The sequence below is a fragment of the Schistocerca americana genome, chromosome X, assembly GCF_021461395.2.
Source record: "Schistocerca americana isolate TAMUIC-IGC-003095 chromosome X, iqSchAmer2.1, whole genome shotgun sequence".
NCBI classification, from domain to species: domain Eukaryota; kingdom Metazoa; phylum Arthropoda; class Insecta; order Orthoptera; family Acrididae; genus Schistocerca; species Schistocerca americana.
This window is the reverse complement of record NC_060130.1, coordinates 893,129,469-893,142,701: the sequence shown is the minus strand read 5'-3', so window position 1 is coordinate 893,142,701 and position 13,233 is coordinate 893,129,469. Positions and strand designations below refer to the sequence as shown.

General features: G+C 38.6%; 1 protein-coding gene across 11 annotated transcripts in view; it reads left to right on the top strand.

Moving 5' to 3' along the window:
- Positions 1-11,175, top strand: part of LOC124555062 (battenin) — a 244,701-nt gene extending 233,526 nt beyond the window's left edge. For all 11 annotated transcript variants that reach the window (XM_047128839.1, XM_047128842.1, XM_047128846.1 and 8 more), the window contains 2 exons: positions 8,007-8,147; positions 9,946-11,175. In XM_047128839.1, the coding sequence (XP_046984795.1) occupies positions 8,007-8,147; positions 9,946-10,068 (264 nt within the window). In that variant the 3' untranslated portion in view covers positions 10,069-11,175. The remainder of the gene's footprint in view (positions 1-8,006; positions 8,148-9,945) is intronic.
- The last annotated feature ends 2,058 nt before the right edge of the window (positions 11,176-13,233 follow it).

Sequence of the window (13,233 nt, the reverse complement as noted above, 5' to 3'; positions counted from 1 at the left end):
TTACTAAATCATTTTGCTATAATAACTTTGTTTGGACACATTTAGTTACCAAACCACTTGCCATTGGACTAAATTACTAGCTTAGCATGAACAAGTTTTTATATACTAAATGAGTCATGTAAGAGATATTGACCCATTTGTCTTGCGAACAGTTCAAGATATCAAAACAAGGTTTCTGAAAATTATGTTATCAGTAACTTTTACAATAAATAAGATATGTTATTGGTTAAAGTTTTTATTAATCTGTGAGAAAATATCTATAAAATAGTTTTTCCAGTTTTTCCACACCTCCACTGGAAATTATTTTTAATTTCATATTAACAAAATATATTGCTGTTCAGATAGTATGTTTGCTATATAGTTAAAACTTTACAGAGGTTTGTTTGTTATGTGGGATCGTGTTTTGTTAGCCAGATGCCTATCAGACTGGGAAAACATCTTCAGATTGCTTACATCCTGTTCCCCTTATCACCCTGTACTCAGCCCCTTAGAAAAGCAAGTACCGGTTCCACTACAATATTCATCACTAAACTCTTCCCTTGAAACTTCAATGCTAAATCTCAGCTGCAAACACTCGTCAGACTTCATACTTATACATCTGTTGTTGAGAACCAATGAAATTTTCAGTTTAACTGACGTGTACTCAAATGCATAAATGTTCCAGAAGCCCACAGATGGAATCTTAAAAAAGATTCTTTTATGACTCCAAATGTAGATTATACTCAGGGCTAGTTTAAGGCTCAAGCAACCGCTTTGGGCACCAAAGGTGTACAAGTGCTAAATTTGCATTCGGGGTTTGGGAGCAATTAGAAGAAGAACTGACACAGAAAAAAGTATACGATAACAGGAGCAAACTCTTTCCAGTAAACATGGGTCTGCAAGTGAACCATTTATGAGATGTAAGGGGCAATCAAAAAGGTTCATTTTGAGGATGTTGCTGCACTGTAAATGCAACAAAGTGCAACCCCGATGTGAGTATATAAGCACCGGCATGTAAGCAAGGGATTAGTGGGACATTTGTGTGTTTCCGATAGGCATATGGTAAATTCATAAATGTGAACTATGGCAATGTTATTACCAAATGTGTTCAAACAGGACCAATGTGCTGTTATTTTTTTCTTGGCTGCCGAAGGACCAACACAGGTAGACATCCATTGGAGAATAAAGAATGTGCATGGGGCAGCGAGTCTGTCGGAAACCACTGTTGTGGAATGGTGCATCAAGTTCCATTCTGGTAGACATCCATTGGAGAATGAAGAATGTGCATGGGGCAGCAAGTCTGTTGTAAACCGCAGTTGTGGAATGGTGCACTAAGTTCCATTATGGTCCCAATTTGACACAAGACACCAGCTGATGTGTAAGGCCAGCCTCATCCATTACAGACTACAACAAGCAGGCGATTAATGATGTGATTATGGCGGACCTGTGCATCTACATCCACAACTACGTAGATAGTCCACAACACACTGTATGGTGTGTGGTAGAGGGTTGCCTGTACTGGTACTTATCATTTCCTTTCCTGTTCCACTCGCAAATAAAGCAAGGGGAAAATGGCTGTCTGTATGCCTCCTTATTAATCCTAATTTCTCGTATCTTATCTTTGTGGTCTTTATGTGCAGTGCACGTTGGTTGCAGTGGAATTGTTCAGCAGTCAGCTTCAAATGCCGGCTCTCTAAATTTTCTCAATAGTGTTCTTGGAAAAGAATGTTGCCTTCCCTTGAGGAATACCCATATGAGTTCCCAGAGCATCTCCACAACACTTACGTGTTGTTCAAACCTACCGGTAACAAATCTAGCAGCTGGCCTGTAAATTGTTTTGATATCTTCCTTTAATCTGACGTTGTATGGATCCTAAACATTCAAGCAGTACTCAAGAATAGCTCGCACAGGTGTCCTATATGCAGCCTCCTTTCCAAATGAACCACACTTTCCTAAAATTCTCCCAATAGACTTAAGTTGGCCATTCACCTTCCCTACTACAGATGGCTGTCCACCAACTCATTTACATATCTAGAGAACAACAGTGTTCCTATCACAATTTCCTGGGGCTCTCCCAATGATACGTTTGTTTCTAATGAACACTCACCATCAAGAACAACATACTGGATTCTATGACTTAAAAAGTCTTTGAGCCACTCACATATCTAATGCATAAGCATTTTTGTGCCAGCAGAGGATCTTAACATCAGCAGAGAACAGGCAGGCCACTCCATTCGCCTGATATCTTCTATTTCAAAGTACTCCTCCACAATGGCAGCTCGGTGAGGCCATGCATTGTCATCCGTCAGGAGGAAGGTGGGACCCACTGCACCCTTGAAAAGGCAGACATACTGGTGCAAAATGACGTCCCAATACACCTGACCTGTTACAGTTTGTCTGTCAGACATGCAGGGGTGTATGTGCACCAACCATAATCCCACCCCACACCATCAGACCACGACCTCCATACAGGTCCCTTTCAAGGACATTAAGGGGTTGGTATCTGGTTCCCGGTTCATGCCAGATGAAAACCTGCCGAGAATCACTGTTCAGGCTATACCTGGACTCGTCCGTGATCATAACCTGGGACCACTGTTCCAGTAACTATGTACTGTGTTCTTGACACCAGGCTTTACGGGCTCTCCTGTGACCAGGGGTCAGTGGGATGCACCTTGCAGGTCTCTGGGCGAATAAACCATGTCTGTTCACTCGTCTATAGACTGTGTGTCTGGAGACAACTGTTACAGTGGCTGAGGTTAGGTCCCGAGCAAGGCTACCTGCAGTATTCTGTGGCCGTCTGCAGGCACTGATGGTGAGGTATCGCTCTTCTTGTGGTGTTGTACACTGTGGATGTCCCTGTACTGTAGTGCCTGGACACGTTTCCTGTCTGCTGGAATTGTTGCCATAATTTTGAGATCACACTTTGTGGCGCACAGAGGCCCGTGCTGTGACCTACTGTGTTTGACCAGCCTCCAGTCGCCTAATATTCTACCCCTCATAACACCATCAATATGTGTTCTTTGAGCCATTTTCAACACACAGTCACCATTAGCATGTCTGAAAATGTCTGCTCACTTGCTCGCTGCACCATACTCGTACATGCACCAACACACCTCTGCGTATGTGGACTGCTGCCAGCACCACCGTGCAACGACCGCAGGTCAAATGCACTGCATGGTCATACCCCGAGTTGATTTAAACCCACAAACCACCCAACAGAGCATTGTTTCACCATGTATCAGCAACATCCTTAATTTATGAGCGTGAGTGTATCTATCATTAGAACAATTTTACTATATTGATTATAGATGAGTAAATAATAAATCTCATGTGGATTACAGCTTGGTTCAAATATTTTTGTCTTGATGCCATTTTAATAATGGGCATGTTAGTTTAAACTGGTGATGTAACCAGTAATCCACCACATGAAAAGCATGAACACTGCTGGTGCCTTTCAGCTATGGAGAGGCATCATCCTATTTATGACATCAGTAAAAGCCCAGGGAAAGGCAACTAACGTCTGAGGCTGGGTGGGGGGAGTGCCAAATGATATATTGCTTGTGTGGAAAAACGTTTTTTAACCAGCCCTGAGTTTACTTACAGTATGTATAAGTTTTCCAGTTATGGCAGTCTCAAAGATCTCTTGTACAGTGAAGATAACAAAAGTGCATGTATTGGATGCTGTTGTACAGTATGCACCTGTTGCTGTCCTCACCTCCCCACACATGTACACCTTCATTTCTGCAATTGTTCTCTCATTTCTTCAGAGCTATTTTTGCAATCTTTCCCATATGTCCTTCAAGTTTTGTTGCTCCTATTTTTTTCTTTCCATTGCTTTTGCTTCTCCATTGTTTGCTTTGCTTCATCTTTACCTTTCCTGTGTCCCTGTCGATTTATGTCTGCATTGCCATAATTTCCTCTTCCTGCTTATTTCATTTCCTGTGCAGCTTCTCAATGTTACCTCATCTGGGCTGCTTATTTCAGTGTGTTTTTTTCCATATTTCTGAACTGTTGACAGGTACCCTTGCACTTTTAACTTCTTAGGTTTTCAGTCAGGACTGATGACATCACTGTTTAGTCCTATAACCCCCTCAATCACTCAGTCAATAAGTTTTCATTCTCATTCATTGATTTTTTTGTCTTTGTGTTCTATTTCTTTATTGACAAGGAGTTATTAGTGACTTTTCTACTTAACCCTGGAACCATTTCTTCAATTTGCTGGATGAAGGAATCTCTCTCACTTCATGTTTGTGGCCATGCCTGGAAAGTAGAATTACTGACATGTGGATTCAGTTGGATGACATTTTCTTATAAAAGTCATATCTTTTGTATGAGATGTTAACTTAAAATTTCTTCAGTGCTGATGTTTGCAGCTTACTGGAAAGTTGTCTTTTTGCTTTTTGACATCATCTTAAGTTGCTGTAGCCTTATCTTTGTCTCTTTTGCTGTATCCTTATTTACTTTTATATGAATAATTACGAATTTCAATACTAAATTTTCTAAGTAATATTGAGTGTTGAGGTTGCTTGTGAAGTCCTCATTTGTATCCTGTCTCATGAGTATTTATTGTTAATATTAATAATTTAGGATCTTACTCAGAAAAAAAGTCATAGGATGATGGCTGTGCAAACAGTTTGTATCAAATACAACTTATTTGCAAAAAGTTATCACAAACCACTGCCTTTTGTGCCAGTGTCAAAGGAAATTATAAGAAAAAAATCTAAGATAACATAGGAAAATTACAATCATTCTGGTGTTTAGAAGACTCCATAACATTAATTCTGTGTACATGAAGGAAATTAGTATGTACTGCAGATCTCTTACTTATAAGAAGCCTATTAGATTTATCATGTGTGACACTGTATTGTACTTGTTAACTTTTTTACTGGATGTGTCATGACTCACACATCAGCATATATAAGAGAACAACCATTCTTCTACTGACACTTGGTTGAAATAAAAATTTTTGAACTGCATTTCCCTTCAGTACCCTGAAATTTATTATAGAATTTGGTCTCTGTGATGCATAGAAATATACCAGATATAACAGTGTAGAAGATGTACCCATATTGGTTGTCATTTTCATGGTTATGGTGTGGTGTGTTTAACAAAATCTTCTATGTTTCAGTGTATCTGATGCAATATATGAAACCATGTGATTATTCAATTTCATATCCCTACAAATTTTTGCACCCAAGTTTTTGTATAAGTTGACAGACTACAATACTGCCTCACTGATATTGTAGTCATAGAATACTGTGTTTTTGTATTTTGTAATCATACAGTTTTACATTTTTTATTATTAAAAGCAAGTTGGCAGTCTGTACCCGACTTTTAAATCATATTAACATCTGAATTAATATTTGTGTACATTTTTCAAATAATACTTGATTATATATAGCTGGCTCATCTGTAACAAGTTGGAGGTTATTATTAATATTGTCTGCTTAGTCATTAACGTACAACATGAACAGCAACTATTCCAACACACTTCCCTGTGATGCAGCTGCAATTACTTTGTCATATGTTGGTGACTCTTTATTCGAGGTAACATGCTGTGTCCTCCCCACTAAAAAAATCATAAATCCTGTCTCAAATTTTGTTTGAAACCTCATATGATCATACTTTTGTCAATAAGCATTGGTGTGGTACTGAGTCAATAGCTTTTCAGAAGTCAAGAAAACGTGCATCTACCTAACTACCTAGATACATACGTTCCAATGTCCACTGCATTTGAGCAGTGAGAGAATTCATTGGTGACAAATGAAAATTTGTACCAAGGCTGAGAGTCGAACCTGGATTCCTGCTTACTAGGCAGTTGCATTAACCATCTGCATCGCCTTGGCACAGTAGTTAGATACATCTGCACCGACTACCCAAGCAAGCTTGTCCCCCTCATGCCAAATTCCCATTTGCTGCACACTACCAAAATAGTATCCCATAGCCCTTTTTCCTCTTTCTACTTGACACATCCTGCAAAGCCCTGCATGAGGTTGGGTGAAGAGTGCTCTGCACTGACTGATCACATTAGTCTTTATGATGCATACATATCTATGTCCAGTGGTGTCTGTTCTTTTCGACACGTGAAAGAAGAGACACAATTTCTGTGTTTGATCCTGCAGCCAGACACAAATTTTCATTTATTGCCAATGAATTCTTTTATTGCCTTAATTGCCGGGATCAATCACAGAAATGGTGTCTGCTCTTTCACATGTCTGAAAGAACAGACACCTTTCATAAAGATATATATGTGCCATGAAGGCTAATGCGATCATTGAGTGCAGAGCACTCTTTGCCCGACCTCACGCAGGACTTCGCATGATGTGATGAGCAAAAAGAGGAAAAACGGCTAGGGGACACTACTTGGCAGTTTGTGGCAAACAAGAATTTGGATTGAGGGGGAAAACGTGCTTGGGGAGTCTGTGCAGTTGTGTCTAACCACTGTGTTGAGGTGGTGTAGATGTTAAATGTGACTGCCTAGTAAGCAGGAGACCTGAGTTTTGGTACAACTTTTCATCTGTCACTGATGAATTCTTTCATTACCCAAACATGGGAGAGATCAGAATTTCTCCTTTCTGAACACATTCTGTGACTGGCTTTGGGCTCAAACACATAAATAGCGTCAGTTCCGTTGCATGTCTGAAAGAACAGACACTTGTCATATAGACAGATATGTGCCAAGAAGGCTAATGTGACCATTCAGTTCAGAGCACTCTTCACCAAAGCTTGTGCAGGACTTTGCATGATACAACAGAAGAAAAGAGAGAAAGGGCTATGGGACACTACCTTGGTAGCATGTGGCAAATAGGAATTTGGTTTGAGGGGAGAAGCATGCTTGGGTAGTCCATGCAGTTGTGCCTAACCACTGTGCCAAGGTGGTGTAGATGGTTAACACAACTGCCTAGTGAGCAGAAGACCTGGGTTTGACTCCTGGTCTTGGTAAAAATTTTCATTTGTCACCGATGAATTCTTTCACTACCTGAATGTGGTAGAGATCAGAATTTCTCCTCTCTGAATATAGTCTATGCCTGGCCCCAGGATCAAACACAGAAATGATGTCTGTTCTTTCAGATCTGTCTGAAAGAACATACACTACTCATGTAGATACCTAGGTACATGACTTGCATAGTGTTCTGCAAAAACACAGCACAGAGTGCATTTTTCGTCACATATTCAATTGGTGGTTTCTCCTAATCAGCTTGTTAATATGGCATAATTTTTTTTAATATGACACTAAAGAATTAATCTACTATCGATTCTGTGAGTGTCATGTTGAGATGGTGAATATATATTTAGTTGTGGACCTCTCAAGTTAATCCGAAGAGCACAGACACTGTAGATCATGGAGTTCTTGCATAGATTAATTGGTTTCATGTTGTATTTGTTTCTTTAAACTTGATTAGGATGCTTATTGTGGTTGTATTTGAGGGTTTCATCCACAATTAGTTGCAGTAGAGCACTTTAGTTTTGTTTGAAATGTTTCTTTGGCATTTTTAGGAATTATATATGTAGTTTTGTAGATTTTGCGTCATGTATGGAGCAGTTTTACTTATATTTTGCTTTCTCAGTGTATGGTTATCTGCTTGTGAATGTGCTTTATTTAGTTCGAATTAATTCTCACACCTTCAGGTGTTTTTGTTGGCAGAGTAGGTTTGATTCTGAATGTTTTACTAATTGCATTACTGGCCAAGTTGTGCTTGAAAACAGTCTGTGTTTAGCTTCTTCATGTTTACATTGGCACCACTGCCACCAGGCTGTGATAACAAATCCGAAAATGAAGCTAATTTCAAGCCAGTTGCACATAATACATTATTGTGTATTGTCTGTAGATTTGACACCATTATAATTTTTGATGAGACTGCATTCAAGCAATACCCATCTGTCACTTTTAATATGTAGTTCAGTAACTAATTATTTCACGTGAAAATCCAACTCAGTTGAACAGATATTATTTGAAACTATTTAAATGTTTTTATTTAATTAAGTAAATATTTTTTATACTGATATATCATCCTTTTACATTACAGTTAATAAATGTTGTTTTATTTACACTGGAAGCAATTTATTGGTTTGTACCATCTGTGTGGATAGTATTTGCCTTTGTGTTATGGGAAGGACTTCTTGGAGGTGCAGCATATGTGAACACCTTTCACAGAATATCAACTGAGGTGAGTATTTTTTGGTTGTGTGTTACTGGATGTTATATGAAAGATAAGAGTGGTGTGCTGATAAATTCTAGTAATTGGATGCTTTGTGCTGCTCTGCCCTGTTTTGCAGTTTCTGTTACTATGCTCTTTTACATATGATGCATTGTGAAATTTAAAATTTTCCGGTGAAATAATGTTTGAAAAGATTTTGGGATTGCTATTGGTCATTGCAAACTTCAGTCCATGATACTTCAGGTGGATACCTGCCAGTCATCTTCAGGCGAGCCATCAAAGACTGATGAAGACATTCTCTGGTCCGTCATGTATAGCGTGCTGAGAGTATTGCCATGCAAGCGTCAGAGCCATGGTGACCGAAGGACCACACCACCTGGCACCGGCACCCTCACTGGTGTAACCACAAAGATCGCCTGTCTTTGGCACTACCACTCGCTGCAGTCATGAGAGTATTATGACATCGTGTGGAGCAAATTTCAGAGATGACAGGATTCCATGCATTATGCAGCTGGTAGCCACTGTCATGGTTCATTAGATTTCTCGCGATGCATTTTTCAACTGTTTATTTTATAATGGAGCTCCAAATAGATGTTACTGCAGCCAAGAATAATATTTTGTCATACTCCTTTGAATGTCCATTGGAAATGTAATGATCCACAACTGCACACTTGCTGTGTTACGGAAGGTGAGTGCAACGTTTATGTTCTGTGCAATGTTCTTCAACTGTACATATTGTTTGTCATATATAGGCCATGCCACACTGGCAAGGAATTTTGTAAATTCCCATGTTCTGCAATAGCAAGTATAAATCACTGATCCCAGCAGGTCCAAAATCTTAGATGGTGTGTGGAAAATCACTTTCACCTAAAAGGATAACCTGTTATTGTGGAACATGGGAATTTGCAAAATACCTTGCCGGTGTGGTATGGCCTATATTTGACAAACAACATGCACAGTCAAAGAACATTGCACAGAACATAAACGTTGCATTCACCTTCTGCAACCCATCAACTTTAGAATTGTGGAATATTGTATCTCCAACGGACATTCAATAAAGTATGACAAAGCATACATCTTTTTGGGACTCCATTATAAAAAAAATCCAACCAAAAATGCATTGTGGAAAATCTAATGAACCATAACAGTGGCTACCAGCTGGATATGTGTGGGATCCTGTCATCTCCAAGATTTGCGCCACACAAAGACGCCAGAATATTCCGATGGCTGTAGCTAGTGGCAATGTCGAAGACAGCTGATCTTTGCAGTTCTGGGTGGTGTGGTCCTTGTGTCACCATGACTGATGCATGTGCGGCAATACTCTTAGCATGCTATATAAGGTGGACTGGAGAACATCTTTGTCAATCTTTGATGACTCACCTGAAGAGGACAGGCAGGCGTCCACTTGAAATATCGTGGAGTGAATTTTGCAACAACCAGCTGCAATCCAAAAATCTCTACTAACAGATGGTACATTGGTTTTGGATTATAAAGTACTTAGTTGCCTGAGTTTTTTGTACTGTCTCTTCTTTAATTCATTTTTATTGTCTATATGATACTGAAGGAATGATAATAAAAACTCCTTATCATATCTGTTGACTCCATGTTTATTACAATAAGAAAATCTCATGGTGAATATTTATGGCTGATAATTGTATGAATGGCTAACTATATTTAATAAAATTAAATGATTATTGTTCCCTATACTGCTGAGGAAACTACTTGTGTAGCACTAAACCTTTAATTTAATAATGCATTTGCCTTTGAGAGGAAGATTAAACATAGTAGCCTGGTCTGTTTATTTCAGGTTCCCCCAGAAAAGGAGAAATTTTCACTGAGCATTACATCACTGGCTGATTCACTTGGTATTGGTCTGGCTGGCGCAATATCACTTCCTGTCCATAATGCTATATGTCTCCTTCCTTTGTGAGTGTCAGTGACCCAAGAGTTCAGCAGTTACAGTGTAATTTAAATTGTGTGTTTGGTAATTACTTCTTATAAGGACAAGGCCTGTAGCTCATTCTTTCTTGCCAAGTTGTTAGAGGGTGACATGTTATCTTGCATGATCTAGGTATTACCTTGGCTAGCTATTGTCTTTCTCAGCATTTCACAAAAATGTTTTTAGTCGGACAGATCTGAGTACAGAGACTCTCAGGTTTTGATTTTTCCTATCCTCTTATATGCAACATGAAAATGGGGTATTGTAAATAATTGATATAACATTTGGGACAGCACAGCATATCTCTTCTGTTTGAATATGATATATAAGGAAGTGTTTGAATGATTACCATCACTGACATGAAAATGACATTGAATCAAAGGAAACACACTGGACTATGAGCTACTTAAAATTTTATAACAGAACCTGAAAGTGCTCTTCAGGAATGATTCAGGAGATTATTCATGAATTTCAGTTCCTTGCATGTGTATGATAGCACTTTTGTAGTGTTACTGCATTTAATGAAGAATATGTATACACATTCTCTTATCAACCTAGAGTATTATGTTACAGTCTCCTTTAAACAAAATTTTAACACAGAATTGTTAATTGTAACTGTGAGAGACCTTTTATGGCTGACATTTTACACATTCTATAAGACTGAGATCTCTAAAATGTCACACATGTGACTGGAATGACCATGTTGAATGAGTTTTGATAAAATTGTATGGGCCACAGAAGGTGTGGGAAAACTGGCATTGATCTATATAAAATGTGTGTTTGTGTGTGCGTGTTTTGTGTGTATGTGTGTGTGGTGCCATTTGTATATTTATGTGTAATATTTGGTCATTATTTAAGAGTATATTTTGGCCTTGTACTTATCCAGTTATGGATATTTAACATAAAATTATTGCTCAGCCAATACTGTGAATTCATGTACTTCATATGTATTTACCAAATATCAAAGCAAAACATTGTCTTATAATTAACTGTCTTTATATATTTTTATTTGTTTGATAATTACAGGGCAGATTTGTTGCCCACTGGATTTCTGTAAAAGTTTGATTACTCCAATAAAGAGTGTAATTTGTTATCAAATTTGTTGTCTTTTCATATCATTTCATTGAAGACATATTTCACATAAGAGTCATTTATTTGCTGCAATAGCTTTAGTTGACATTTTCTCTTCCAAAGAAAACTGTAAAAAGGGTTATACAATAGTGAAACACTCATTGAGCAAGCCTTGGAAATCATGGGACGGTATGGGACTTTACCTGGGACAGAGTCTGGGTGGTTGGGATAGGTAGTGTATGGTCAAGAAAGAGAAACAGGTGAGTGGCAACTGTCATTAATTGTGAATGATTGCTACATGTCCTTTATTGTTCATGTTAACATGCACAGTTACTGTCATACACCTGATTTATGTAATGACATCAGTGGGCTTACAGGTGGAGAACACACAGTCACACTGAGGTGTCACTCTTACTCACTGCCAGATTTCACGGAGCTTCTCTTTTACTAAATAACCTCTGCATGGAGTCAACTGATTCCAGAATGTGTAATTGTGCACTTTGCAGCAAGATGAATGACCTACATACAAGATGTGCATTGCTCAATGGTAAAAAGTGGGCTGATTTAAAAAGAAAATGGGGTAGAAGACTACATCCAACATTATACCAAACATTATTGTCCTCCCACACATGTGACACATTATACTTCATTTTTAGTAAGTTGTAAATCTACTACAATGTTACCCTCAATGGCAGTTTTAAGTATGGGAGACATTGGGAGCTCTGACCATTTTGACTGAAGATAACCAGTTGTCATCAGGCACAATAATGTAATCAGTAGAGTTGTTGACAATCCAACAAATGTTTAAAAGTAGCAGTACTCTTCATAGCTTGCTGGTCTATGTTAAACTTATTTAAGCAAACATTAAATTCAAGTCATTACCATAAGTGTTTATTAGCTATATGTATTTGTTATATGCTTCATCAGTTTTATTTAAACTGAAATTAAATTGACTAAAGATCAAATAAGTGGGTGTTACTGGCAAAAAGATTGAAATGAATGTTAGAGAAAATATGTTTTTGACATTTAGTGTACCTTGGGATACCTGGGGTATGGGGAAGAAGTAATTCACATTCGTGCACTTGAATTGTAAGTTGGTTATCTTGTACCTGTCCAGTGAAAGGTAAATTAAAGTTGTTACACATGAAGATTAATCAAGGTAGTGTTAAAAGAATAAATGATACTCTCAGCAAACTGCTTTAGAAATGGTTGAGTTAACAATCTCAGCTTTCTAGAACAATATCATTTGTGTTTAACATTCATGAATAAATCTCTTTTGTAACTGTATATTCAGCTAACACAAAACACTGTTTTAGAAGGCCAAACAACCTTGTTCATAGTCTGAAATTCACTTAAAGCAGTTTATACTAAAGGTAAGATTATCTTCTGCCTGGCTTATTAAACAATAGTCTATATCTGCAAGACTACTCTATAATTCACACTTAAGTGCTTAGCAGAGGAGTTCATAGGAGCATTTCCAGACTACGAGGGGGGACCTAAAAGAAACCGGACTCTGAGGGCACTGCCACTTGTAGACGTAGTGCAGGGTTCTCACGCTAGATGGTGCTAGTAGAGACCTTCATGAAACAGCTGTGCATATGGCATCAGTGTACATCTGAATGTGCAAGTGTGGTATTGTGTTTCTCTGACGATTGGCGGGTTACCTCTGTGAAGTCGTTATGGCAACTTTAAAAGAACAAAGATTGTGTGTGAAATTTTGTTTCCTGCTTTAAAAAAACTGCAACGGAGACACACAAAGTGCTTCAGGAAGCTTTCCAGGACGACGCTATGAGCCGCACACAGGTTTTCGAGTGGTTTGGGCGCTTTAAACGTGGTGAGATGTGTGTTGAAGACCAAGTTCGTTCTGGATGCCCTTCAACATCGCGAAATGAGGAGAACATTGGAAAGGTCCGCCAAAAGATCAACTAGGATCATCGCCAAACGATCGACCAAATTTCAGCAGAGACAGGAATCAGTTGGAGCTCGTGCCAGCGGATTTTGAGTGAGGATTTGCACATGAGACATGTTGCCGCTAAAGTTGTTCCACGCCTTCTCATACAGGAGCAGAAAACCATCCGCATGAAT